Source organism: Notolepis coatsorum (assembly GCF_963971535.1).
Source record: "Notolepis coatsorum genome assembly, chromosome: 6".
NCBI lineage: Eukaryota > Metazoa > Chordata > Actinopteri > Aulopiformes > Paralepididae > Notolepis > Notolepis coatsorum.
This window is the reverse complement of record NC_140170.1, coordinates 75,577,487-75,604,460: the sequence shown is the minus strand read 5'-3', so window position 1 is coordinate 75,604,460 and position 26,974 is coordinate 75,577,487. Positions and strand designations below refer to the sequence as shown.

At 47.2% G+C, this 26,974-nt stretch overlaps 1 protein-coding gene across 1 annotated transcript in view; it reads right to left on the bottom strand.

Moving 5' to 3' along the window:
- Nucleotides 1-26,974, bottom strand: part of crocc (ciliary rootlet coiled-coil, rootletin) — a 172,407-nt gene that overhangs the window by 17,801 nt on the left and 127,632 nt on the right. Inside the window, exons 27-31 of the mRNA XM_084316245.1 lie at nucleotides 25,386-25,821; nucleotides 24,465-24,628; nucleotides 23,736-23,856; nucleotides 16,806-16,969; nucleotides 6,735-6,950 (exon numbers count right to left, since the gene is read on the bottom strand). Coding sequence (XP_084172371.1) covers nucleotides 6,735-6,950; nucleotides 16,806-16,969; nucleotides 23,736-23,856; nucleotides 24,465-24,628; nucleotides 25,386-25,821 — 1,101 coding nt within the window. The remainder of the gene's footprint in view (nucleotides 1-6,734; nucleotides 6,951-16,805; nucleotides 16,970-23,735; nucleotides 23,857-24,464; nucleotides 24,629-25,385; nucleotides 25,822-26,974) is intronic.

Here is a 26,974-nt window from a genome sequence, read left to right as displayed (position 1 = left end):
AACGAGGAAATCAAATCAATTACATTTAACCAACACAAAATAATGGCCTGCACCATCTGGCGGTGCCCGCTAGATGGCGGCAGGAGACTACTGTTCACATTGTCCTCACAGCCCCAGGCAGAGCTCAGCCTGGGACCGTGACAATTATGTTACCACGTCCAAAATCAAATGCTTTAAAGAGGACGGTTGTTTATCGTGCCATCAATCATTGGAATAACTTCCCACTGAACATAAGTAAATTGAATAGCAAAGTGTCTTTCAAGTACCATCTAAGAATGCACTACTTATTGTGAGCAAATACTGTTCACGTTTGGGAGTGGAAATACTACTACTACTACTGTAGGAATGTAATAACGAAATATTTACTCATGAATGTAATAACGTTTTCTGAAAATATTCATGTCTATCCATGAATGTAATAACCTTTTCTGAAAATATTCTGATGTTTACAAAGATGTCTATGTTTTACTGTTTTTAGATTATCATTGTTAATTAAGTGAATTGTGATTGTCATATGTGTGTCTCATGTATTGTTATGTTTTGTGTTTTGTGTTGTCTTTCTGTGTGGACCCCAGGAAGACTAGCACTTAGGTGGCAGCTAATGGGGATCCTTTTAAACAATAAACAATAAACTGGTCTGAAGTCATTCAGCTCCTTAGGGGTTCTGCTTTTAGCCACAACAGTGGACTCCTTCGGGTGGCTAAGTGGCGCAGTGGGCAAGGCGCTCGCCACTAATGCAGGAGATGCTGGGTTCGAGCCCAGCTCTCGGCATTTCTACCAGCTTGGCTGGTCGTTCATACTAACGCAATTGGCAGTGTTAGGGGTGGGAAGCTGGTGGGTGGGGATCGGACGTTGTGGACAGCGACTCCTACAGGTCGGTTGGTGCGCCTGCGCAGCAGAATCAGGAAGCAACAGGGGCGGCGTGACCCTCCCACGCAGACCCTCGCTGCTGAGAGATCGCGCTGTGCAGGTGAAAAGATGCGACGGCTGACGGATGCCAAACCTTTCGTTGTGTTGTACTTGTGCTGTATGATGACATTGACAATACATGTGAATCTAATATAATCTTAAACTGTCCTCTAGCTTGTTTTTATATTGTAACTTGGCCTCTTAATTTCAGATTTGACCTCAATCCTTGCCTCTCTTCTCTCTGACTCATCACAGTTAACACTATGGCTGCCAAGGACGCCTTACCTCGTCATTCCCCGCCATGCTAATTCTGCCAATGACGCCGTAACACGTCATTGAGATCAATATTTCAAAAATCTGTGATCGCAATCATATTTCTCCCCCGGAGACTTGAGATCTACTGTTGATCCCCTCTCAACTCTCCAACGGTTCAAGAGCGCCATCTGGTGGCCGATCGGCGGATCGCCCAAACCGGAAACGGAAACTGGTGCTCATCCAAATTCGGTCCGATCACTCGCTATAGGTCCCGGGACTCGAGCGCGACACAATGGATAGCGATCCGTTACCAATAACTCGATAAACAACATGATTTGGACGTATATACTATTATACAACCTGGAGATGGATCGCATATTTCAACATCCCATAATAGGAATATTTTTGCTCCACGCTCATCGCCCAACGGCCCGAGGAGACTGGGGTAAGTTTCAGCGTTTTTTTTTTACCGTGTTCGATACAAACTGCTCTAATGATCATATCACCCACACTAGATGAATCATCTAACGTTGGCCACGGAATTATAAACGACCCCCCCCCCATCCGGTCAACATCAGATGATAAGTAGTAACTTCTAGAAGCACGTCCATTTGACATTTTTTATCTCGCGCCGATCGCTATCAAACTGTATTTGATCATCAATATAATGCATTTAGGGCTATAAATCACGTTCTGCAGAATGCTGCAGAAAACGGTAAAAACATATTTATACTTTAGACCGTATTTTAGTATGAATATGTGAATGAAAAAGTATAACGTTCCCACATCCTGAACGATAGATAATTGACGTTGAATGGGCCATAGTAATGTCAATTTAGCAATACAATTTAAAACGTTATAGCCCTGCAAAGAAGGGGAACTTCTCCATAGACAAATAGAGCTGGCAGAGGATGGTATAATGATGTACATAAGCCTGGCAAAGAAAGTGTTAAGGAAGGCCCTCTGTTTTCTATCGTGCTAATTTTTCAGGGATTTAGTAACCGACGGCTTGTCATTAGGATTCACTTTAACGTGCTTCTTAGCAATGACAGTATCTTCACAGAATGCAATATAACTATAAACAACAGTAATTCAACAACAGCATCTTCATTCCAAACCTTGACGTCTCTCGTCTTCACCTTCTCCCTCTTAAGTGTTAGATGATAGATAGATGTGAGATAGATGGTGCTGTGGTCAGGGGAGCCTTGGGAGGGGACTAGGAGAAGCCTTGCATGGCCCTTTTATAGAACCATAACACAAGTCCAGTGTCTAATCTTTCCTAGTTGGGCCGGTGATGGAGGTCTGGTAGCGGTTTGTGGATTTGTTCAGTTTACACTTATTAAAATCTCCCTGTAACAAGCTTGTCAGCATGGGGGTTTAAAACATTTTAAATGTTTTGGTTGTAGAGATTGTTATTGTAATTTTTGTGAGTAAAATATAAAACCATGCTAACCACTCTACTGAACCATCAAAAAAAGACCACTGAACCCCTGTACTGAAAAGACTGTACTGTGGAGGTTTTCTGATGTTTGACCTACTGTGAATCTACTGAACAGTAGATTCTAAAAGCATATAGTAGGTATTGAGGGTAGTAAGGTTAGTAGCTTCTGTCTGATTGTGTAGGTACTAAGGGTAGTAAGGTTAGTAGCTTCTGTCTGATTGTGTAGGTACTGAGGGTAGTAGGGTTAGTAGCTTCTGTCTGATTGTGTAGTTACTGAGGGTAGTAAGGTTAGTAGCTTCTGTCTGATTGTGTAGGTACTGAGGGTAGTAGGGTTAGTAGCTTCTGTCTGATTGTGTAGTTACTGAGGGTAGTAAGGTTAGTAGCTTCTGTCTGATTGTGTAGGTACTGAGGGTAGTAGGGTTAGTAGCTTCTGTCTGATTGTGTAGTTACTGAGGGTAGTAAGGTTAGTAGCTTCTGTCTGATTGTGTGGGTACTGAGGGTAGTAGGGTTAGTAGCTTCTGTTTGATTGTGTAGGTACTGAGGCATTTCACACTCGGCATACAAGTGTTGAAGCACAGTTGACCTATCACAAACCCGCCCTCTTCACAACTGTTGCTTTCTCGTTATATAATAATAATAATAAATTGGATTTTAAGAGAGCCTTTCTCAGACTCAAGGAGACCGTACAAGGAGAGAGAAGCTATATAAAGGAAATGGTAAATACAAATTGAATAAATGAATATGTGTATAGTAACAACACGGAAAAAAACAAATAAGATAAAAAAGGAAGCAAGGTGCTGTCCAATTGGATGAAGCGGTAACAAGAAAATTAACAAAAACAAAAACAAACAAACAACAAAAATAACGGGATCTGTGGCTTAAAATAAAAGAGTCAGGGGGTGGGCTACTTGGGAGCAGGGCCGTGTTGCATGAAGGCAAGTGTGAACAGGTGTGTTTTTAGGGTTTTGAAGAGGTTGATGGTGTCAGAGCCTCGTCGCTCCATTACTATCAATGCACTCCTTACTCTCACTCCTCTGGATAGAGTTCAGGAGAAAACATTAGGAGTAAAGAAAAACCGTTGAGGTAATTCATGCCAGATCTGGGAACGTGATGATTTGAAGCTGGTTTGATAACTCACACCCTTGTCCATTTGTGTTAATATAATCTGAGCTCACTCTCCATATGGCCTCAGTCATTTCAGGCCATGCTCATTCAGAGCTGGATCTTCACAAAGGGCTTGAAAACAGAACCCGACTATAAGGCATGAGTCAAAAAAGACAAATATGTTTGGTTGGTTGTATTTATTTCCCTGAGCAGTTATTTATCAGCCTTAACACTTTGAGTGCCAACAACGAGATTTCTCGTCCTAACTCGGCATGCGTTGTGTGCCAATAACGAGTTCTCGTTATTTAATCGTTATTTCTTTTATTAGCGATATCCATTCATTTTTCATCCATCCAGCCTGACATTATCATTGGGAATGGCTCTGAGCTCGAAAAGGGCAAATACCGCCCTCTATCGTCTCCCAGATGGTATTGCACATCATTGGATTGGAGTCGATGGGAAAATGCATCAGAAAAAAAAACTTGTTACTTCTGGGGCATGCAACCTGATACTATTGCATTCATTGAGGGGACTGGAAGCAGCGTGGATTATGTGTTTCGGAGTATAACGTTGGATCAATAAACGTGATCGATATTTGGAATGGCGATCAGGAATTGGATTAATCATTTTGCAGAACATCTGATCTGAGGTAAGGACTGTATGTTACCAGTTTTGGGTTAATCAGAGTTGTATTTCACAGCGTTCACAACGTGTGTGTGTGTGAGTTTGGCGTTAGGCGCGGCACGAATAAATAATTTTTCAGCCCGCTTTTGTATCGTGCATAAGAACACAAATACTCTCGATAATCTAGCGTTTATTTGAAAACGATTCATAAATCATAAATGGCTATTACTGCGGAATCTTTTTTTCTTTCTAGAAATCTCCAAAACTATACTCGTATTCAAAACGGTATATAAAACGGAAATGTACTGATGAAAAAACAATCCGTTTCGTACATGTTGACTGCAAGCAAGTCATTGATAAGTGACGGGTGTATTAGACCCATAGCCATAATTTAAGATATACCGTACTTTTCGGACTATAAGCCGCTGCTTGTTCCCCCATTTTTCGACCCTGCGGCTTATATAACGGTGCTGCTTATATGTCACTCGACGTGACCAAACCCGAAAATGTAAAAATCAAAATATTGCTTTTTTGACTGCATTGAAATGTTATGTATCTGTTCCCTTATTTGCTAAACTTAATACAACTTGTAAATGAGTTAATTCTTGTTATTTGTCCGACAGCATTGTGTCCCAATGCTAATTACATATGGTAATTAAACATTAAAACACCTGCGGCTTATAGTCCAGTGCGGCTTATATATGTACACATCATTCAATTTAGCTGCTGCGGCTTATAGTCAGGTGCGGCTTATAGTGCGAAAAGTACGGTAGTTTAATCGCTCGCAAATGTGCTCGTCCTCCCATTGATTAAAGTGCTGGCATACAAGCGATAATTCGTCATATCCGGCCGGCACACAATGTGTTAAAGGCCCAATCAGTGATCCAAACATGAACCCAAATGGGTAGTCCCACCACAAAAAAACAAAAAGCAATGGAGACATATTTTATTTCCTAATTTATTGACTGAGCTCTTGATACAAGGACTAACACTAGACAAGAGGTAAATATAATCATGTCTAGATAGATAATAGAGGACGACCTAGATAGATAGATGTCTGCTTGTTTCAACAATAGGTAGTCAGTCAGTCAGTCAGTTAGGGACATCCATTAATGTAGGCCAACCCTCTGGATCCGGCTTACGGTACGCTGAATCAGAGCAGCTGACTCAAATTAATAGAGAATATTCTAATATTAGTTGAATATTGTAATAACCGCGCCCATCCCTACCACAACCACTTATGGAGCTTTAAAAGAGCCTGCCAGAGAGCGGCTGGGTAGCGCAGTGGACTAAGCACTCGCCTACCACTGCAGAGACTCTGGGATCTAATCCAGCTGTCAGCGGTACCTCCGGCTTGGTCAGTTGTCCCTACTAACACAATTGGCAGTGTTAGCGGGTGGGAAGCCGGTGGGGTATGTGTCCTGGTCGTTGTAAACTGCGACTCCTACTGGTTGGTCGGGGCGCCTGTTTAGTGGGGAGGGGATCTGGGGTTAATAGCGTGAACCTCTGCACGCGTTACGTTCCCCCAGTGAAACTCCTCTCTGTCAGGTGAAAAGAAGCCAGAAAAGCGGGGGGGGGGGGGGGGGGGGGGGGGGCGGGTCGTTTTCCGACGCTGTGATCATACAAACGCATGTTTTAGGATGGGGGTTCGGTAAAATAGACGTTACCTTTGTCAAAAGGTACACTACCATATGTTTCTTCACAAAGGCATACTCAAGTGTGTTTTTAGCCAGATACTGTGACTTTTACTTGAGTATGATTTTGAGATAGTACCCATACTTTCACTTAAGTATAATTTCTTGGAACTTTTTACACCCCTGTCCATTTCTCACTTCGAGTCCAGGTGTCTTGAATCAGAACAGGATCAATACATATAACGTTAGTTGTCTTCTTCATCTACTAAAGTCTGCTCGGGCCAGACTATAGACGGAGCCGAATAGGTTTCCTCATCAGTCGGCTTGATTATAGTTTTTTACGTTTTACCAGTAGTGCTGAGTCCAACATAGTCCAACATAGTCTGGTGGAAACACACCTTATCGTCCATAATCATCATCCATATAATCCATTTAGTAATTTTCATAATATCCAATAGTTCGCTCTAGGCGATCGCGTCCTGCTCACAGCTGCTCGCAACCTACTAGTTGTTTGGGGGGCTGTGGTTGTTTGGGGGCTGTGGGGCCCATGCTCATAAGGTAGGTGATACTGCCACCTGGCGGGACTCAATCATCATTGCAGTTGTCCAATCCACACTCACAAGGCCCGCGCGAGTGCCTAGTATGATAAAATCTAAGAAAAGGAAACTAAACCAGCGATATCTCAGGTTTGGCGCTCAACGCTTGGATTTGAAACACGCGAAATCTCGGTTTGACACTGAATGAGTTAAAGCGCCTGCCTGCTGTACCTGTTTGAGCTGGGAGCAGAGCCGCTCCTGGGAGGCCTGGCCCTCAGCCTCCTTGTCCCCCAGGCTCAGCTTCAGTCTCTGCAGATCCCCCTCCAGGCTGCGCCTCCCCAACTCGACCCTGGTGGAGCGCGCCTCAGCAGCCTCCAGGGCCTCCCGCAGACGCCTCCTCTCAGCCTCCAGACGCAGCTCAGCAGCCCGCTGCTTACTCAACTGGTCCTGCGGCGGGGACGGGATGGAGACAGGATGGAGATGGGACGGGATGGAGACAGGATGGAGACGGGATGGAGACGGGACGGGGAAGGGAAGGAGACAAGATGGAGACGTTTTCTCAAAATTTGTTCTAGAATTCTAACTGAAGATTGTACTTTATTTTATACTGTAATAGTATCACTCTTCCTGTTATCCTGCAGTCCAATATGATGAACATACTATATACATAGATTGAATAAACATACATAGATTGGATAAAGATTGCGTGGATTGGATAAACATACGTAGATTGGATACACATACATAGATTGGATAAACATACGTAGATTGGATAAACATATGTAGATAGGATAAACATACATAGATTGAATAAACATACATCGATTGGATAAACATACATCGATTGGATAAACATACATAGATTGGATAAACATATGTAGATTGGATACACATACATAGATTGGATACACATTCGTAGATTGGATAATTTAACATGTGATTTTCCATATCCAAACAAATATTGTGATGTGTATATTATTATCGAGAGAGAAAAAGAACAAGGTAATGTATATTCTTCCCATATCGCCCAGCTGTACTTGGTCATTGTCACTGCTGAAGCCGGGGTAGGGCACAGTGGTGTAGCGACAGAAAGAGTGTCTAATTACTTCCCAGAGGATCTTAGGTCGCTTTCACACAGGGGCTGTTTGGTCCGGACTTTCGGACCAGAATTCGATAGTCCGGTTTTTCGGGTCTGTGTGAATGCGCGTCGAACTCGGTTCGCGGACCAAACAGTCGAACTCTGGTCCGCCTGAAAACGTCGGTCTCGGTTCGGCTTCATCGAACCAAACGCGAACCAAATATAGGAAGTGATTATTATTACCACTGCTCGCAGCACTCACTGCAAAACAAGCACACTGCATCTAATCTCTCTATCTATCTATCTATATATCTGTGCATCTTGGGAAGAAGGAAGAAAAAACGCGGCTTATTATTATTACCGAGCGCGGCTTATTATATTATTAATAAAACAGCTACTTGTGGGCACTCATAAAAACACCGTGGTCTACAAGTTGTTTAGCGAGAGGATGGTGGTAATGTGCTTCAATAGAACAATGGATCAATGCCATGTCAAAACTCGGCTCCGCTGATCTGGAGGGCTCCGCAGTCTACACACAGACACACACGCGCGCACACACGGGATCGCAGCCACACACACATTTCCACTGTCCAATAGACAAGCGCCCTTTTCGACCGCGTGACATTGTTCAGAAGGTCTCGGTCCGCCTGACAGATTTCTGTGTGAATGCAGGCGAACCAAATGAAGAATGCAACAATGTTGCAACTTCACCCCCAGAACCGCACCGAGTCCACCAAAACTATATGTGAAAGCGACCTAAGAACCAAACACCAGGAATAAACACAGACCCTCCATAAACACTGTCGCCAAGAGATCAAACACACACACACACACACAGGCTGGGCGATACGGCCTCTAAATGATATTTTTTGGCCATATCGCGATATATATCGCGATATTTTGACATTTCCTCTAAAGCACTTAGAAATGCTTGATTTAACCCTTTGATGCATACAGTCACGCCAATATGATGATTATAATAAGTCCCTGCAACATATGTTTGCATTATTAAACCATGAAGATGCTTTAAAAAATAATTTTATGAAAATGTACTAAGAGTAGTCTACTGACACACTAATAAAAAAAATTATTTACATCTAAGACCATTTTAGAATATTTCAGATAATGAAATTAAATGTTTATATCATCAACTATCCAGTTAGTATTTATACTGTCTGTAACGATTGGCTACTGTAGATCATTGGCTAAATGATTATCCAGTTTGACTATTGTCTATACGAGCCACCGTACCGCTAGGGCGACTGCGTACAAACTGCCTCGCTACTATGAACCTGTTCTCACCGTCACGTCAGAACTAGATGTTAAATAAACCTACGGTTTGTTATACCCAAGTGTGTTCATTGACTCACACGCAACTGAGGTACATATTAACACAGTTTACATGGTGTCAGAAGACAGTACGGACTTTTCGCCCGTGAGTAACGTGTTTTTCGTCGTGTTTTTTTTACTAGCCTTTTGATAGTCTAGCTAACCTAGCCGCGGCCGCGCTAGTAGAGAGACACTATGGCGGATGGATTTCGCAGACCCGACCCTGTTGTATTTGATGAACATGTTGCCGAGAATTGGCGCATTTTTGAAGGGGAATATGACATTTTTATTGCCGCAGCCAGAGAAACCTGCAAGGACAAAGGCTTACATTCTCCTCAACATTGCTGGACCTGAAGCCATAGAACGGGAGCGTTCGTTTGTGTATGCAGCTGAGGTGCGCGCGCCCGGTGACAACGGAGCAGTAATTACACCGGCGGAGTCCAGAGAGGACCCGAACTGCCTGAAAAGAAAATTCAGAGAAATATGCAATCCCCAAAGCAACAGGACGATGGAAAGACACAAATTTCATTCGAGAAACCAGAAGCAAGGTGAGAATATTGAATCCTTCATCAGTGACTTGAAGATCAAAGCTAAAACTTGCCAGTTTGGAACTCTAACTGAAGAGCTTATCTGTGATCGAATCGTGTGTGGCATCACACGGGACGCTTTGAGAAAATCTCTGTTGAGGGATAGTGAGTTAACACTTGCCAAAGCTATCACAATCTGTCGTATTCACGAGATGACAGAGGAAAACAGCAAAACACTAGCCACACAGGCTACCAGTGTTGATGCAGTGAGGCCTGTTTACAACAGAAAGTACCAGTCTAAACCCCAGGTATTTTCAAACAATGCCATAACAAAGTGCAACAATTGTGGTGGTAGTCATGAGGCTAAAAGAGAAAAATGCCCAGCCTTCGGACAGCAGTGCCATAACTGCAAGAAAGAAAACCACTACAAAAGTTGTTGCAAGTCTAAGCCACAGAGTCAAAGATATCCACAGAAGAAATCTTACAGACCATCTGTGCATGAAATGTCAGTGGACCAGTCTACACATGAAGACGACACGTTCTATGTGGATGGTGTCAATATTGACAGTGTCAATTCTCAAGTAAATGAGAAAGATGAAGGATTTGTCACAATGCACATAAACGACAAATCTACAGAGTTTAAAGTTGACACAGGAGCTAAATGTAATGTTATGTCAATAGAGACTTTCAAAAGAGTGACTAATGGAGAGCAATTTGTGCAGCAAAATAAAACTGCAAACCTTGTTGCTTACGGAGGCACTAAAATTGAGACCAAAGGTCTGGTCACACTGTCGTGCTGTTTAAAGGAGCAGCAACACACACTGCCTTTCTTCATAGTGGACAGAGATGTGCAACCACTACTAGGTTTTCGTGCATGTATGGTCATGGGGATTGTTCAAATGAGCCTAGACGTCCACCAGGTCACCATGGAGAATAACACAGATTTCAAAACACAGATTCTAACACATTATGAAGATGTGTTCAGTGATGAGCTTGGAGAACTTCCAGTCATAAATTCCATGACGCTGGATCGCAGCATACAGCCTGTGGTCCGACCAGCCCACCGCATCCCCGCAGCGATGCAAGAGAGGGTTAAAGCGGAATTGGACCACATGCAAAGCATAGGTGTCATAACACCTGTCTCTGAGCCCACAGACTGGGTTTCATCTATGGTGGCAGCACACAAGAAAGACAAACAAGAAATCAGACTGTGCATCAATCCAAAGGACCTCAACACAGCGTTGAAGAGGCCCCATCACCCCATGCGTAGTGTTGAAGAGGTAGCAGCACAGATGTCGGGAGCAACAGTGTTTTCCGTCCTGGACGCCAAGAACTCATTCTGGCAGATACGTCTGGACGAGAAATCCTCACTGCTGACCACATTCAGCACGCCGTTCGGGCGCTACAAATTTCAAAGAATGCCTTTCGGCATCAACTCCGCAAGCAAGGTGTTTCAGCGCTCCATGGAACAGCTGTTCACAGGCTTACCATGCTCCGTGATAGTAGATGACATCATCATCGGAGGCCGCGGAGTGGCTGAACACGATGCCAACCTGAGAAAAGTGCTTGATCGGGTGAGAGAGGTCAACCTCAGGCTAAACTCAACAAAGTGCAAGTTTCGCCTAGACCAAGTAGGTTATGTAGGCCACATCTTCACGAGCGAAGGCCTGAAAGCAGACCCCTCTAAAACAGCAGCTATAACTGAGATGCCAGTCCCCACAGTCACTTCACTACAGCGTTTCCTAGGGATGGTAAACTACCTGGCAAAGTACATCCCCAGTTTCAGTGACATAGCAGTGCCACTGAGGAAGCTGACCCACAAGGACACGGCATGGTGCTGGTACCAGCAGCACCAGGAGGCATTTGAGCGCCTCAAGTCGTGCCTATCCAGCCCACCAGTGTTGATATACTACAACGTCAAGGAGCCAGTCACACTCACATGTGACGCGTCATGCTATGGACTCGGAGCAGCATGCATGCAAAGTGGCAGGCCAGTAGCATTTGCGTCGCGTACCCTCACAGATACTGAGACAAGGTACGCCCAAATAGAAAGAGAGCTTCTAGCTGTCGTGTTTGCCTGCACAAAATTCAAGGACTACGTATATGGAAAGCCCACAATCGTGGAAACAGACCACCAACCTCTGGTGACGATCATAAAAAAGCCCATACACACAGCCCCAGCCCGTCTTCAGAGAATGCTACTCCGTCTACAGAGCTACGACATCAGCCTAGTGTACAAAAAGGGCAAGTACATGTACCTGGCTGACACCCTCTCCAGAGCTCCAAACAAACATGTCACACAGAGCCCTGCTGAAACCGGTGCTTATGAGGTCATGTCGGTGAGTTGCATCTCCACCGCTCGCCTAGAAGAACTCAGAAAGCACACAGCGGAGGATGAGATGTTACAGACCCTCAGCGCGGTCATTCAGAGAGGATGGCCCAACAGAGAAAGCCAGCTCCAGCCTGCTGTCGTTCCCTTCTTCCCCTACAGAGACGAACTCGCAGTGGAGGATGGAATCATCATGAAAGGCCACAAGACAGTCATCCCCCAGTCTCTGCACAGAGAGTACATCAACATCGTGCACAAAGGACACCCAGGTGTTGAAGCCACAAAGCGCAGAGCCAGAGGCATCATATTCTGGCCGGCAATGTCAACTGACATCGCTGAAGAGCTGCTCTCATGTGCAACGTGCAACAGCACCAGGTCCCACCAGCAAAAGGAACCTCTGAAACTTCAATCAGTTCCAGACCTCCCATGGTCTACAGTTGCCACGGACATGTTTGAATGGCATGGTAAACACTACCAAGTGCTAGTAGATTCGTATTCTGGCTGGTACGAAATCGACCTTCTCCACAGCCTGACATCATCGGCTGTGATATCTAAGTTGAAAAGACATTTTTCAGTCCACGGCTCACCGCACACCCTCTTCTCTGACAATGCTAGACAATACACCAGTCAGAGTTTCAAGGACTTTGCCAAACAATGGGATTTTGTACATACCACCAGCAGCCCAGAGTTCCCACAGTCTAATGGGCTCGCAGAGAGGGCGGTCAGAAGTGCCAAGCAACTGATGGAGAAATCTCATAGAGATGGAACCGATGTTTTTTTCAATCTCCTAAACCTCAGGAATGTCCCCCGTGACTCAACACTAGGCTCCCCTGCTGAACGTCTGATGTCACGGCAGACACGCGCAGCCATTCCAGTGTGTAGCAAACTACTGGAACCAACCCCCAAGGACGCCCGGCTAGTCAGCGCCCAGCTCCTCAACAGGAGGCTCACTCTGAAGCACCACTTCGACAAGTCAAGTCGCCCACTACCGCCTTTAACGGAGGGACAGGTGGTCCGTATGCAGACCCCGAAAGGATACGACCGACTTGGGACTGTGAAGGAGAAGAGCCAAGAGCCGCGCTCCTACGTCATCCAGTCCAACGGGAAGACATACAGGAGGAATCGCCGTCACATCCTTCCTGTCACAGAACCACCACCACCACGGTTCCACGCAGAGGACCCAGACTCTCAGAACACCGGCTCCTCTACAGTGAACAATGCACCCTACACGCCACTATCACCAGGGCCAAACAACATGCAATACACACACTCTCCCCGGCCGACACACCCAGCACGCTTCCCAGCTGAGAACAGTAACGCACAATATACAACGCGTGCAGGCCGCATCTGCAAGCCAAACCCCAAGTATATGCAGTAGAGATTGTATTGAAAAAAAGAAAAAGAGTAAAGAAAACTGATGTGTATAGCATGGTTAATGTAGAATGCTATGCCAATGTGTCAATATTATTTGCACTAAGTTGTTCCACTTATGCACTTATGGTGATTCCAAGTTTTATGAATGCACTACTTCTCAAAGTGATATATACTCGTCCACCTTTGTCTACAGATGGATAGTTTTAAGTTTGTCTAAGAGTATCTTCATTTAATTGTTTACTGGAAATTGTAGAATTCAAAGTAAGAGAAATGTTCTGTGATGTTAACATTCACCTAGTGATACAGTATTTTGTTATACGAGATTTGAGCTAAAGGGAAAGGATGTAGATCATTGGCTAAATGATTATCCAGTTTGACTATTGTCTATACGAGCCACCGTACCGCTAGGGCGACTGCGTACAAACTGCCTCGCTACTATGAACCTGTTCTCACCGTCACGTCAGAACTAGATGTTAAATAAACCTACGGTTTGTTATACCCAAGTGTGTTCATTGACTCACACGCAACTGAGGTACATATTAACGCAGTTTACAGCTACTTTAAATCATTGAATGTAGAGAGAGAGCGAGAGAGAGAGAGGGGGCGAGAACGAACGAGAGAGCCAGCCCCCCCCCCCCCCCCCCCCCCCGGTTTTGTTCTAGGTTCGCATTTTGATCGTCTAAGCTGCCGTAGGTGATGACGTCACACTCAAATGTAAACAGGAAGAGTCTAACACACGGAGATGGAAAGTGGATGATATACAGAAACGAATAACCAATAAATATGAAGTTATGTTTAAACTTCTGTTGTCAAGCGTCAATATAACCCACCCCCTTTCCTCAAGAATGGAACTAGTGTTGTGGAGTCCGCTTTGACCGCTTTTCCGCCGTCCCTGCTACACTCGGGACCACTACACTAACGTTAGCCTATAGCTCCGCCGTGCCTGCTACACTCGGGACCACTACACTAACGTTAGCCTATAGCTCCGCCGTGCCTGCTACACTCGGGACCAGTACACTAACGTTAGCCTATAGCTCCACCGTCCCTACTACACTTGGGACCAGTACACTAACGTTAGCCTATAGCTCCGCCGTGCCTGCTACACTCGGGACCACTACACTAACGTTAGCCTATAGCTCCGCCGTGCCTGCTACACTCAGGACCAGTACACTAACGTTAGCCTATAGCTCCGCCGTGCCTGCTACACTCGGGACCAGTACACTAACGTTAGCCTATAGCTCCGCCGTGCCTGCTACACTTGGGACCACTACACTAACGTTAGCCTATAGCTCCACCGTGCCTGCTACACTCGGGACCAGTACACTAACGTTAGCCTATAGCTCCACCGTCCCTGCTACACTCGGGACCAGTACACTAACGTTAGCCTATACCTCCGCCGTCCCTGCTACACTCGGGACCAGTACACTAACGTTAGCCTATAGCTCCGCCGTGCCTGCTACACTCGGGACCACTACACTAACGTTAGCCTATAGCTCCGCCGTGCCTGCTACACTCAGGACCAGTACACTAACGTTAGCCTATAGCTCCGCCGTCCCTGCTACACTCGGGACCAGTACACTAACGTTAGCCTATAGCTCCGCTGTGCCTGCTACACTCGGGACCACTACACTAACGTTAGCCTATAGCTCCGCCGTGCCTGCTACACTCAGGACCAGTACACTAACGTTAGCCTATAGCTCCGCCGTCCCTGCTACACTCGGGACCAGTACACTAACGTTAACCTATAGCTCCGCCGTGCCTGCTACACTCGGGACCACTACACTAACGTTAGCCTATAGCTCCACCGTCCCTGCTACACTCGGGACCAGTACACTAACGTTAGCCTATAGCTCCACCGTCCCTGCTACACTCGGGACCAGTACACTAACGTTAGCCTATAGCTCCACCGTCCCTGCTACACTCGGGACCAGTACACTAACGTTAGCCTATAGCTCCGCCGTGCCTGCTACACTCGGGACCACTACACTAACGTTAGCCTATAGCTCCGCCGTGCCTGCTACACTCAGGACCAGTACACTAACGTTAGCCTATACCTCCGCCGTCCCTGCTACACTCGGGACCAGTACACTAACGTTAGCCTATAGCTCCGCCGTGCCTGCTACACTCGGGACCACTACACTAACGTTAGCCTATAGCTCCGCCGTCCCTGCTACACTCGGGACCAGTACACTAACGTTAGCCTATAGCTCCGCCGTCCCTGCTACACTCGGGACCACTACACTAACGTTAGCCTATAGCTCCGCCGTGCCTGCTACACTCGGGACCACTACACTAACGTTAGCCTATAGCTCCGCCGTCCCTTCTCGAGGAAAGCACTGCGAGTGTCTCTCGGCCGCGGGCGGCGCCATATAAACTAATACTCGATGTTCGCGATATAGTACAGTACTACATCTCGGGTAGAACATACTCGATATATCGCCCACCCCTAACACACACACACACACGGTCGACTTCCTCCCACTCTTTAAAGGAGCACTCCACCGAAAGATAGAGCTGGTTTATTATGCCCCTACTCTCACACATATCCCAAAACCTATCATGGTCTTGATATATATGTTTTTCTTTTATTTTCATAATTTTACTGAGCTTTTATACTTCCTGGAATATATGATGTCATAATGACATCACACATTCCAAGTCTTTAACTCAATAACTCTCAAACCGAATGGATTTGTGCAGTATTTTATAGTTTTGGGCTGTGTGTGTGTGTGTGTGTGTGTGTGTGTGTGTGTGTGTGTGATTATGGGCATAATAAATCAGATTTTTTTTGTGGAGTGTTCCTTTAAAGTTCCAGGTCTGATCGCCGTTTTGCTTGCGGTTTCTCTCAAGAAAACCGGTATAGGCTTCCTCAGAAATAGGCTCTTAAAAAGAAAATCCACTCTTCTTTTTAAGCAAGCGGTAGAGAGAGAGAGAGAGAGAGAGAGAGAGAGAGAGAGAGAGAGAGAAGAGAGAGAGAGAGAGAGAGAGAGAGAGAGAGAGAGAGAGAGAGAGAGAGAGAGATGAGAGAGAGAGAGAGAGAGAGAGAGAGAGAGAGAGAAGAGAGAGAGAGAGAGAGAGAGAGAGAGAGAGAGAGAGAGAGAGAGAGAGAGAAGGGGAGGTTTGGGTGAGTTTCAACCCTGGGCCAGTCCCGAGAGGCACTACTATACCAAATCCATTTTTTTTAGCAGATTTTATTTTTTTAATACACACACTTTCTACTTCGCCCGCCCCCCCCCCCTCCATGCCCCTCATCCCACTGACCCCCTCCTCTCTCACCCAGATTATCTCAAATAAAAATAAAATAAAAGGAAAAATAAAGGAAAAACATGTACGGTCAGGCTCCCCCTGTTGACCAAAATGGGGAATGTTTTTTATTTTTTATTTTTTTTAGATGAGATGTTGGCGCCCTTCACACGGCCATATGGAGACCTGACATGTTAGAACACAAGATACATCACACCGTGTTACATCTGTTGTTATTAAAATAACCACGTTTTTCATCGTCTACGTCTCACATTCCCTCCAGCCCCTCGGTGCAGGCATATGGTCATCTTGGCAGATCACTGGCCACTGCTGGGCTTGACCTAACACAAGTGTGTACTGCAGTGTGTGCGCGTGCATGTCCGTGTGCGCATGCATGTCCGTGTGCGTGTGTGTGTGTTTACCTGTGTGTGTTTCTTCTCCGTCTCTGAGGCCTGCAGGACTCTCTCCAGATCCTTGACTCTGTCGGTGAGAGCCCTCCTCTCCCTCTCTCCTCTCCGCACTGCCTCGTCCTGCTGCTGCAGGAGGGCCTGGGTGCTGCTCAGATACCCGTCCACCCCGCGCCTCCCTGGAGACACACAAAGACACTTGGATCACTGGACGTGAATTTGGAGATGGGGGGGGGGGGGGGGGGGTCTTTTCATAAATATCATGATTTTCAGGACCTTTTCAGGACATACTATATACATAGTATATCACCTCCTAGGCGAATGTAATAAAGTATCTAAATTAAATATAATTTTAAATTAACATGAATTCAATGATTTCTCATGTGAGAAATCGGACTAAAATGGGTGAGAAATCTGAGCAAAATTGTTGATTATTCACAATATCAAATAATCCCCCACAATATGGTAATAATAAATTATAATTATTGCTGTGGAGGAATCCTTTCGTCTGTCCCAAAACAATATCTTAAATGCCACACCTTGGCCAAGCCCCCACACTGAGAAGTGTTCCCTTCTCCCCCTCAGTGTTCCCTCCCCCCTTCAGTGTTCCCTTCTCCCCCTCAGTGTTCCCTTCTCCCCCTCAGTGTTCCCTTCTCCCCCTCACTTCTCCCCCTCAGTGTTCCTTTCTCCCCCCAGTGTTCACTTCTCCCCCTCAGTGTTCCCTTCCTTCTCCCCTCTCACTTCTCCCCCTCAGTGTTCCCTTCCTTCTCCCCTCTCACTTCTCCCCCTCAGTGTTCCCTTCTCCCCTCAGTGTTCCCTTCTCCCCTCAGTGTTCCCCTTTTCCCCTCAGTGTTCCATTCTCCCCCTCAGTGTTCCCCTTCTCCCCCTCAGTGTTCTCATAGCTGGCCAGCAGTGGAAGCTCTCCTCTTAGCCAAGCTCATGTAACCTACATGTGCTTTGTACTGTTACGTTCTGGACACCGACCTCGGTCGGTGACCACCCACATTCCTGGCATATGTCACTGGGCTTGTCACCTGTCATTTCCCTGTCAATTAGTGCTGTCATTTAGGGGTGGTTCCTGATTGGCTGTCACGGGGGTGTGTGTGGAATGTTGGTATTTGGTCTCTATTTAACATACCTCTCTTCTGCTTGTCCATTGTCAGGTCTTCACTAATTGCGTTCGGGGATAACGCGGACGGTTCTACTGTGGACCTCCAATAAGCTCCCATTTACCTTATCTTACACTTGTGCTTTTAGCACTTGCTCTCTCTTAGAATTTACTCTGTGTTCTTACTATTAAAGTCGAACCTGTTCAAGAGTAAACACTCTCTGTCTCTGTGATTGCCTTCAACCATTGGAATTCACCTACCTGCATTCTGACAGAAGACCTGACCATCAGAATTCCATGGAGGCCATCATGGAGATGCTCCGGACGCAGGGAGCAGCCCAGACACGGATGGAGGAACATCAGCAGCTGGTCAGCGCCGAGTTAATCCGACTCAATGGGGTCGTCGGATCATCCCAAGCGGTGGCGCAGTCGGCGTTGGCCACAGCTCGACAAGCCCAAGAAGGAGTGGCTGGTGTGCAGTCGGCGGCGGGGGAAGCAGCGCTCCACGCAGAGGAAAGTCGGGGGGGGGTTCGGGGTCCAGGAGCGGTCCCGCGAACCACATCTGCAGGCGCCCGCTCGCTATGACGGATCACCGGATGGTTGTCGGGAATTCATCACCCAGTGTCTACTCGTTTTCCGGCTGCAACCACGATCATTTCCATCGGAGACAGCGCAGGTAGCGTATATTATCACACTGCTCACCGGCGAAGCTCTCTCCTGGGCTACGGCGGAATTAGAGGCAGGGGCGATAATCTGCGACAGTCTGGACGCCTTTACCCGGGAATTGAGAAGAGTATTCGATACTTCCCGGGTACTCTCGATCTTCGAGGCTGGTGGTCGTCTTCTCGACTGCCGGCAGGTCCTCCGCACAGTCGCAGCTTATGCTATCAATTTTCGGATCTTGGCTCGGGAGACAGCTTGGGCGGAGAACGTCTGCGTGGTTCTGTTCGTCAGGGGACTCTCGGCGCGGATGCGAGATGCTCTCTCCGCGCGTGAGATCCCCGAGCAGCTGGAAGTGCTGATCAACACCACCATCAAGATGGATAATCGGCACCGGGAGAGGGAGAAGGAGCATGTCAACAACACCCAGCCCCAGGTATGTTTTCCTTCTTCTCCTGGTGTTGATAATTCCATGCATTACACGAGTGGGCCACTGGGTGATGAATCCATGCAGCTTGGAGCGCTGTCGCTCTCGGACGACGAGAGGCAGCGCTTCATCAAAGAGCAACGCTGCTTCCGGTGCGGCCGCACCGGTCACCGCTTCGGCAGCTGTCGGGTCCAGGCTGTATCGGCTCGGCGCCAATCGGGGATGGAAGGTGCGCCGTCGGGCCTCGAGAGGGCGCCAGCAGGTGGACTCATTCCTGCCAAAACCACGGATTCTCGCACATTTTTTGAGGTGGCGATCAACTGTGGGGGTGACATTAGGGGAACTAAGGCTCTCATTGACTCAGGGGCGGCGGGCAATTTTATTCACGTTGGTGATTGGTGAAGGAGTGGGGAACCCCGGTGGAGGACTTAGGGGTTCCCTTACCAGTCTATGCCCTGGACGGTCGGCCCCTGGGCAGTGGGAGCGTCACCCAGCGCACAGTTCCCTTACACATCCGGGTGGAGGGTGGGGAGTGGGAATGGGTTACTTTTTTTGTCATCTTTTCCCCCTATTCTGTCATGGTGTTGGGTCATCCCTGGTTGTCGTCATGTGTTCGTGTCATTAATTGGAGCACGGGCGAACTCTCAACGGCGGCCGACGTCAAGTCGATCGTCAGCGGGAGTTTGCCCAAACCCTTGTCTCCCCCCCCTCTTCTCTTTTGTCTCCTCCCTCTTTCTCCAGGATGGTGGGGAGCGTGGCAGATTCTGATCTACCCTCTAATCCCGATTTAATAGGGGTGCCTGAGATCTATTGGGACCTGGCGGACGTTTTTAGCAAGACGCGTGCTAAAGCACTTCCGCCTCATAGATCATACGACTGTCCCATTAATCTTCTACCCGGTACCTCCCCGCCTCGCGGGCGAATGTTCTCTCTCTCACGCCCCGAAACCTTGGCCATGAACACCTACATAGAGGAGGCATTGCTTGCGGGGCACATACGCCCTTCCACTTCCCCTGCCGGCGCTGGCTTCTTTTTTGTTGATAAAAAGGATGGGGATCAGCGCCCATGCATTGATTATAGGGGATTGAATGACGTTTCCATCAAGAACCGATATCCTTTACCCCTCATGGACACGGCCTTTGAGTGCTTACAGGGGGCACAGGTCTTTTCTAAACTTGACTTACGTAATGCATACAACCTGGTCAGGATTAGAGAGGGAGACGAGTGGAAGACTGCATTTAACACACCCAATGGGCACTATGAGTATTTGGTCATGCCCTTTGGTTTGGCTAATGCTCCGGCAGTCTTCCAAGCCCTGGTTAACAACGTGCTGCGAGACTTGATTGGGGTGTCGGTGTTTGTCTACTTAGATGATATCCTGATTTTTTCTCGCGATATGGTGCAACACCAAATGCACGTTCGGGAGGTGCTAGACCGTCTCCTCAAGCATCAACTATTCGTTAAGGCTGAGAAGTGTGTGTTTCACACGGACACCGTGTCCTTCCTGGGCTTTGTGTTGACGAAGGGCGATCTGCGCATGGATCCAGCCAAGGTGAGTGCAGTTTTGGACTGGCCACGGCCTTCGTCGCTCAAGGGGTTACAACGTTTTTTGGGCTTTGCAAATTTTTACAGGCGCTTTATTCGCAATTTTTGCGCCTTAGCCAATCCCTTAACAGCTCTCACTAAGGCCTCTCTCCCTGGCTTTGAATGGTCGCCTAGGGCTGAGTCGGCCTTCTGCGATCTTAAACGTCGTTTTACATCCGCTCCTGTATTGATCCGCCATGACGCGGAGGTTCCGTTCATTGTGGAGGTGGATGCCTCTGACGTCGCGGTGGGGGGGGGTGCTCTCTCAGAGATGCTTAAAGGATGGGAAAGTGCACCCGTGTGCTTTTTTTTTTCGCCGTCTGTCACCAGCCGAGCGTAATTACGACGTGGGTAATCGGGAGTTATTGGCGATCAAATTGGCACTGGAGGAGTGGAGACATTGGTTGGAGGGGGCGGCACATCCTTTCATTATTTGGACTGACCATAAGAACTTGGCTTACATCCAAGGGGCTAAACGCCTTAACGCTCGCCAGGCCAGGTGGACGTTGTTCTTCACACGATTTCGATATACCATCTCCTATAGACCCGGCTCCAAGAATATCAAACCTGACGCGTTGTCGCGCCAGTTTGATCTTCCTGGGCGGGAGGAGCAGCCCCATCCCATTATTCCACCGGCCTTGATTTTGGCACCCGTGTCTTGGGGCATAGAGAAGGTGGTAAGGTCGGCGCTAACGCGGGAGCCCGATCCTGGTGGGGGTCCTCCGGGACGGTCGTATGTTCCCAAGGTGGCGCGCTCACGCTTGCTACAGTGGGCACATGCGTCATCCCTCACCAGCCACCCAGGGGCAACCAGGACCCTGGAATTTATCCGTAGGAGGTTCTGGTGGCCGACAGCGGAGGGGGATACGCGTTCCTTTGTGGCGGCCTGTCCGGTGTGCGCACGTAGTAAGACCTCTCGACGGGCACCGGCGGGTCTCCTCCGACCACTTCCTATTCCTAAACGACCCTGGTCACACATATCTCTGGACTTTATTTCTGGTCTTCCCCTTTCGGACGGGTTCACCACCATTTTGGTGGTGGTGGATCGGTTCTCTAAGGCGGCTCACTTTGTCCCTCTCCCCAAGCTTCCTTCGGCCCGGGAGACTGCTGATTTAATTATACAGCATGTCTTTCGGGTCCACGGGCTGCCAGTAGATATCGTGTCGGACCGGGGTCCTCAGTTCGCCTCCAGGTTCTGGAAGGCGTTTGCCGCCGGCCTCGGCGCCTCTGTCAGTCTGTCGTCTGGGTTCCATCCACAGTCGAACGGGCAGACGGAGAGGGTCAACCAGGATTTGGGGGGGGTCTTGAGGTGTTACGTTGCCGGTAGTCCGGCAACGTGGAGTAGGAGGTTGGCTTGGGCTGAGTACGCGCATAATACCCTTCTCTCCTCTTCTACCGGTATGTCTCCCTTTCAGTGCCAGTATGGTTTTCAACCCCCTCTGTTTCCCGAGCAGGAGCAGGAGGCGGAGGTGCCCTCGGCCCAGGCACATGTGGCTCGCTGTCGCAGGACGTGGAAACAGGTTCGGAAGGCGCTACAGAAGGTTTCGGTTAGTACCCAACGGCAGGCTAACCGTAAGCGTCGTCCGGCTCCAGTTTACCGTCCAGGGCAGCGGGTTTGGCTTTCCACCCGGGATCTCCCTCTCCGGGTGGAATCCAAGAAGCTGGCTCCTCGCTTTATAGGACCATTTAAAGTGATTCATCGGGTTAATCCAGTGGCTTACAAGCTACGACTTCCGAGCTCTATGAGGGTTCATCCGACGTTTCATGTGTCCCTGTTGAAGCCATTCCTCTCATCGCCCTTGGCCCCGCCACTTCCTGTGGTTCCTCCGCCCCGGTTTATTGGCGGTCAACCCATTTACACGGTGCGGAGGATACTGGGTTGTAGGCGGAGGGGTAGGGGGTTTCAGTTCTTGGTGGATTGGGAGGGGTACGGGATAGAAGAGCGTTCTTGGGTGCCTCAAAGGGATATTTTAGATCCCAACCTGATCGTTGATTTCCGGCGGCTGAATCCCGAGGCTCCTAGGTGAACGTCTGGTGCCGTTCGTCGGGGGAGGGTACTGTTACGTTCTGGACACCGACCTCGGTCGGTGACCACCCACATTCCTGGCATATGTCACTGGGCTTGTCACCTGTCATTTCCCTGTCAATTAGTGCTGTCACTTAGGGGTGGTTCCTGATTGGCTGTCACGGGGGTGTGTGTGGAATGTTGGTATTTGGTCTCTATTTAACATACCTCTCTTCTGCTTGTCCATTGTCAGGTCTTCACTAATTGCGTTCGGCGATAACGCGGACGGTTCTACTGTGGACCTCCAATAAGCTCCCATTTACCTTATCTTACACTTGTGCTTTTAGCACTTGCTCTCTCTTAGAATTTACTCTGTGTTCTTACTATTAAAGTCAAACCTGTTCAAGAGTAAACACTCTCTGTCTCTGTGATTGCCTTCAACCATTGGAATTCACCTACCTGCATTCTGACATTGTACAACACTATTAAACCTATATTGATCATGAAAATCTGTCTACGACCGATCACATTGCTCAGCATCAATGATATATTATTCGATTTGATGATTTTCAATCATTATTTAAAGTTACAGTGGAATTAATACCATTTTACAAACATCATAAGAAGATTCTGAATAGAAGTAACCACAGGGTATCTGCAGGTTACACTTTTTAAGACATTTTTAATACCACATAGAGCAAAATGTAATACCAATTTCACAACCATACTAGAAAAAGAAAAAACAAATAGCGACAAATGGCTGCATGCCAATTAAAATTCTCGCACATTCCATACAAGCTCTCGCCAAAAACAACAACTTGAATACAAACACATTTAATATATTTAATATTATTTCATCCCCCGCCAGCCAGGCTGCCCCCCAAAATGTAATACCTGTGCAAATTAAAAATTATAATACTTTTTAAGACCTTTTTAATACCCTGCAGATACCCTGAACCAGAACGGTGATAAAAATCCACGAAATCCACAAACACGAGGGCAGTAAAAAGAAAACAAGAATGAGAGTCAGACTGGCAAAAATATACCCAAAACAAAACCTTTGGTACTTTTGGTAATTTCTGGTAAAACTAAACAAAATGTTATTGAATAATATTAATTATAAAGACTTTATGTGAGTTTTGTTATTTTCTGAGAGTCTACCTTCTTGGCATTCCTGCAGGGAGTTCTGCAGCTGAGTGAGCCGGTTATGAGCAGAGTCTCTCTCTCCGCTTGCGTCCTGTAGCTCACTCTGTAGAGCCCCGAGCTGGCACCGAATGTCATCCTTCAGAACCAGACACAGAACCATAATATACTCTTACTGTATATACACACAAACACATCTGCATCATGAAGAATATTGTTGTGGAATATTCAAATGAGCCATGACTGAACTGTAGAAATTTAGACGAGTTTTGTATATATAAAAATATAGAACATTTTATTTCCGTGGCCACAGAGCTCAGTTTACAATCAGACACACGAACGTCTGACCAGAAAGTGAGAAAGAGGTCTGGTCAGAACTTACATTAAATACATAATTGACATGACGTACATAAGATACCAGATATGACAAGAAAGGTAAACAAAAATGCCCTAGTGAGAATGAAAACAAAGATTGCCTCTAGGGCTTTGTTATGTCTTCACACTAGAACTGGAAAAACTGGAGAATAGGCCAAATGTCATATCTCCTAACCTTGGTTGTTGTTAAGAGACACTGTTAAGACTGTCGTCCTAGTGTCTGAGCTTTATACTAGTTGATCATATTAACTAGTCAAAGCTGTAAGACATAGAATATGTATTTTAACACAGATCTATAGACATGATAATATTTTCACATTATCTAATGTCTCGACTGGACTACAGTATTAGTGCGTAACAATATAACAATACCCGGTCTCTCTGCGTGTCGCGGAGCTCCTGGAGGAAGTCTCGGAGGCCACTCCGCAGCGTCTCGGGGTCCATCTCCGGCAGGGGGACAGGTAGGGGCAGGTCCCCTCTCTCTGGAGACACGGCCCAGGAGCCTAGAGTATTATCGGGAGTACTTCCCCCAAAATCTGCACAGAGGAAATGCAATCTTTTAGGGCTGCCCCCTCTTAGTGGGTTGATTTGGTCTTAGTCGAACAAAAACGTTATTATTTAATGTATTTTCTTTATCCTTTTTCATGAGTTCTATCCTGAAAAATAAATAAGCACCTCTGCGGTAAGCACTTTAATGATTTAAATATCATTCAATATTGTAGTACTAAATCACTGTAGTATCATTTATATATGTTATACCCAGTTTAAATCACTTGTACATTGTATATTACTATTGCACTTTACTGTTACATTTGCACTCTGGTTGGATGCCAAACTTATTTTCGTTGTACTGTACTTGTGCTGTATAATGACAATACATTTGAATCTAGTCTAATCTAATGTCTAATGCATGTGGTTACCTGTGATCTGAAAGTACAATATCAATATAAATTGAAAAAAACGTTAAATCGTATCGGTGTAAAAGACATACATTGATATAAAAGACCATTGGCTAGATCCACAAAGAATGGATTGCACGGTGCTAATTGCGCAGTGATTGATTGAATGAAAATTGTATTAACAGATTGCAGAATGGGTACAATACAGTACGGCTCAATACATACAATTGTTAAGGGGATGCAGACCGGAGGTAAGACTTTCGTCTTGTTTACATCAGGGTTCCCCATTTTCAATTCATAATGAATTGTAAGTAAGGGTGCAATTAGCACCGTGCAATCCATTCTTTGTGGATCTAGCCCCATGCATCCTAATGTAAATCACTCTACACTTTACCTTTGGGAGGCGACAGGGAGCAGTGCAGAGGAGACAGACTGCGGTGGCGTGAGATGTTGCTGGGAGCCGGGGAGCTCCCCCTGGGGCTCCTGCCCCTGCCCCCAGAGACGCTCGCCCGCCCCCCCGTGCCGATGCCCAGTGTGCGGGTCAGCGCCGACTGCAGGCTACCCAGGCGGAACTCCAGCTCCCTGCGCCCGGCCTCGGCCCGGGACAGCTCCGCCTCGGTGGCCGCCAACCGGCCCTGGGCCTCGCTCAGCTGCAGGCCGGCCTGGGCGGCCGCCTCCTGGGACGTCTGGGCGCGCAGCGACAGGTTCCTGGCCTCGTCCTGGAGCTTCTTCTCGCAGCCACGCGCCTCCTGCAGCTGCACGGTCAGCTCCTGCTCGCAGCCCCGCCAGCCCGACTCCGACTCCGCCAGGCGCTTCTGGATTGCGGAGAGCTATACGGTGGTGAGAGGAAGGGAGAGGGCAGATGGAGAGGGAGGAGACATATGGGTGAAAGAACTGAAATGTGACCTGAGAGGGTGATGGGGTGAACACACAGAGAGCTACTACTTTGATGGGTCCTTCTACCCTGATAGATAGCGGACGGAGCGGTTGTTTCATTGTAGTGGTTCTAGTTGTAGAGAACCAGGATACTTTAGTTTTCTAGTTGTAGAGAACCAGGATACTTTAGTTTTCTAGTTGTAGAGAACCAGGAGACTTTAGTTTTCTAGTTGTAGAGAACCAGGAGACTTTAGTTTTCTAGTTGTAGAGAACCAGGAGACTTTAGTTTTCTAGTTGTAGAGAAACAGGATACTTTAGTTTTCTAGTTGTAGAGAACCAGGATACTTTAGTTTTCTAGTTGTAGAGCACCAGGAGACTTTAGTTTTCTAGTTTTTAACTGCTGGCTGCACAACAAATTGCCCTTTTGAGGACAATAAAGATCTACTCTACTGTATTGAAAATGAATGAACGTAGTAAGTGGCGCAGTGGGCAAGGCGCTCGCCACTAACGCAGGATATGCTGGGTTCGAGCCCAGCTCTCTGCGTTGCTTCCGGCTTGGCTGGTCGTTCATACTAATACAATTGGCAGTATTAGGGGGTGGGAAAGCCGGTGGGTGGGGATCGGACGTTGTGGACAGCGACTCCTACAGGTCGGTTGGTGTGCCTGTACAGCAGAATCAGGAAGTATCGGGGGCAGCATGAGCCTCCCACGCGTTACTCCTCGCCACTGAGAGATCGCGCTGTGCAGGTGAAAAGATGCGACGGCTGCCTCCTCGTGTACCGGAGGGGACACGTGATGCAAGGCTTCGTCCACATTGCAGCCGACCAGTGGGAGGCATGGTCTAACAACGTTCGAGACAGGGGAGGGTAGAATTGGATAATACGAAATTGGGATGGGAGAAAAATAGAAAATGGGGAGAAAAAGTAGATAAAAAAAAAATTCATGAAAGTCTTACAGTGATTGATCGATGGAGTTGCTCCCTGTATGTACAGAATGCACAATGAGGTTAAGATTTAAAGGAACACGCCAACATTTTGGGAGATTGGCTCACCGTCTTCTCCAGAGAGACGAGCGCCCCACTACAAGCCCCATTTCATGCGTGCATGA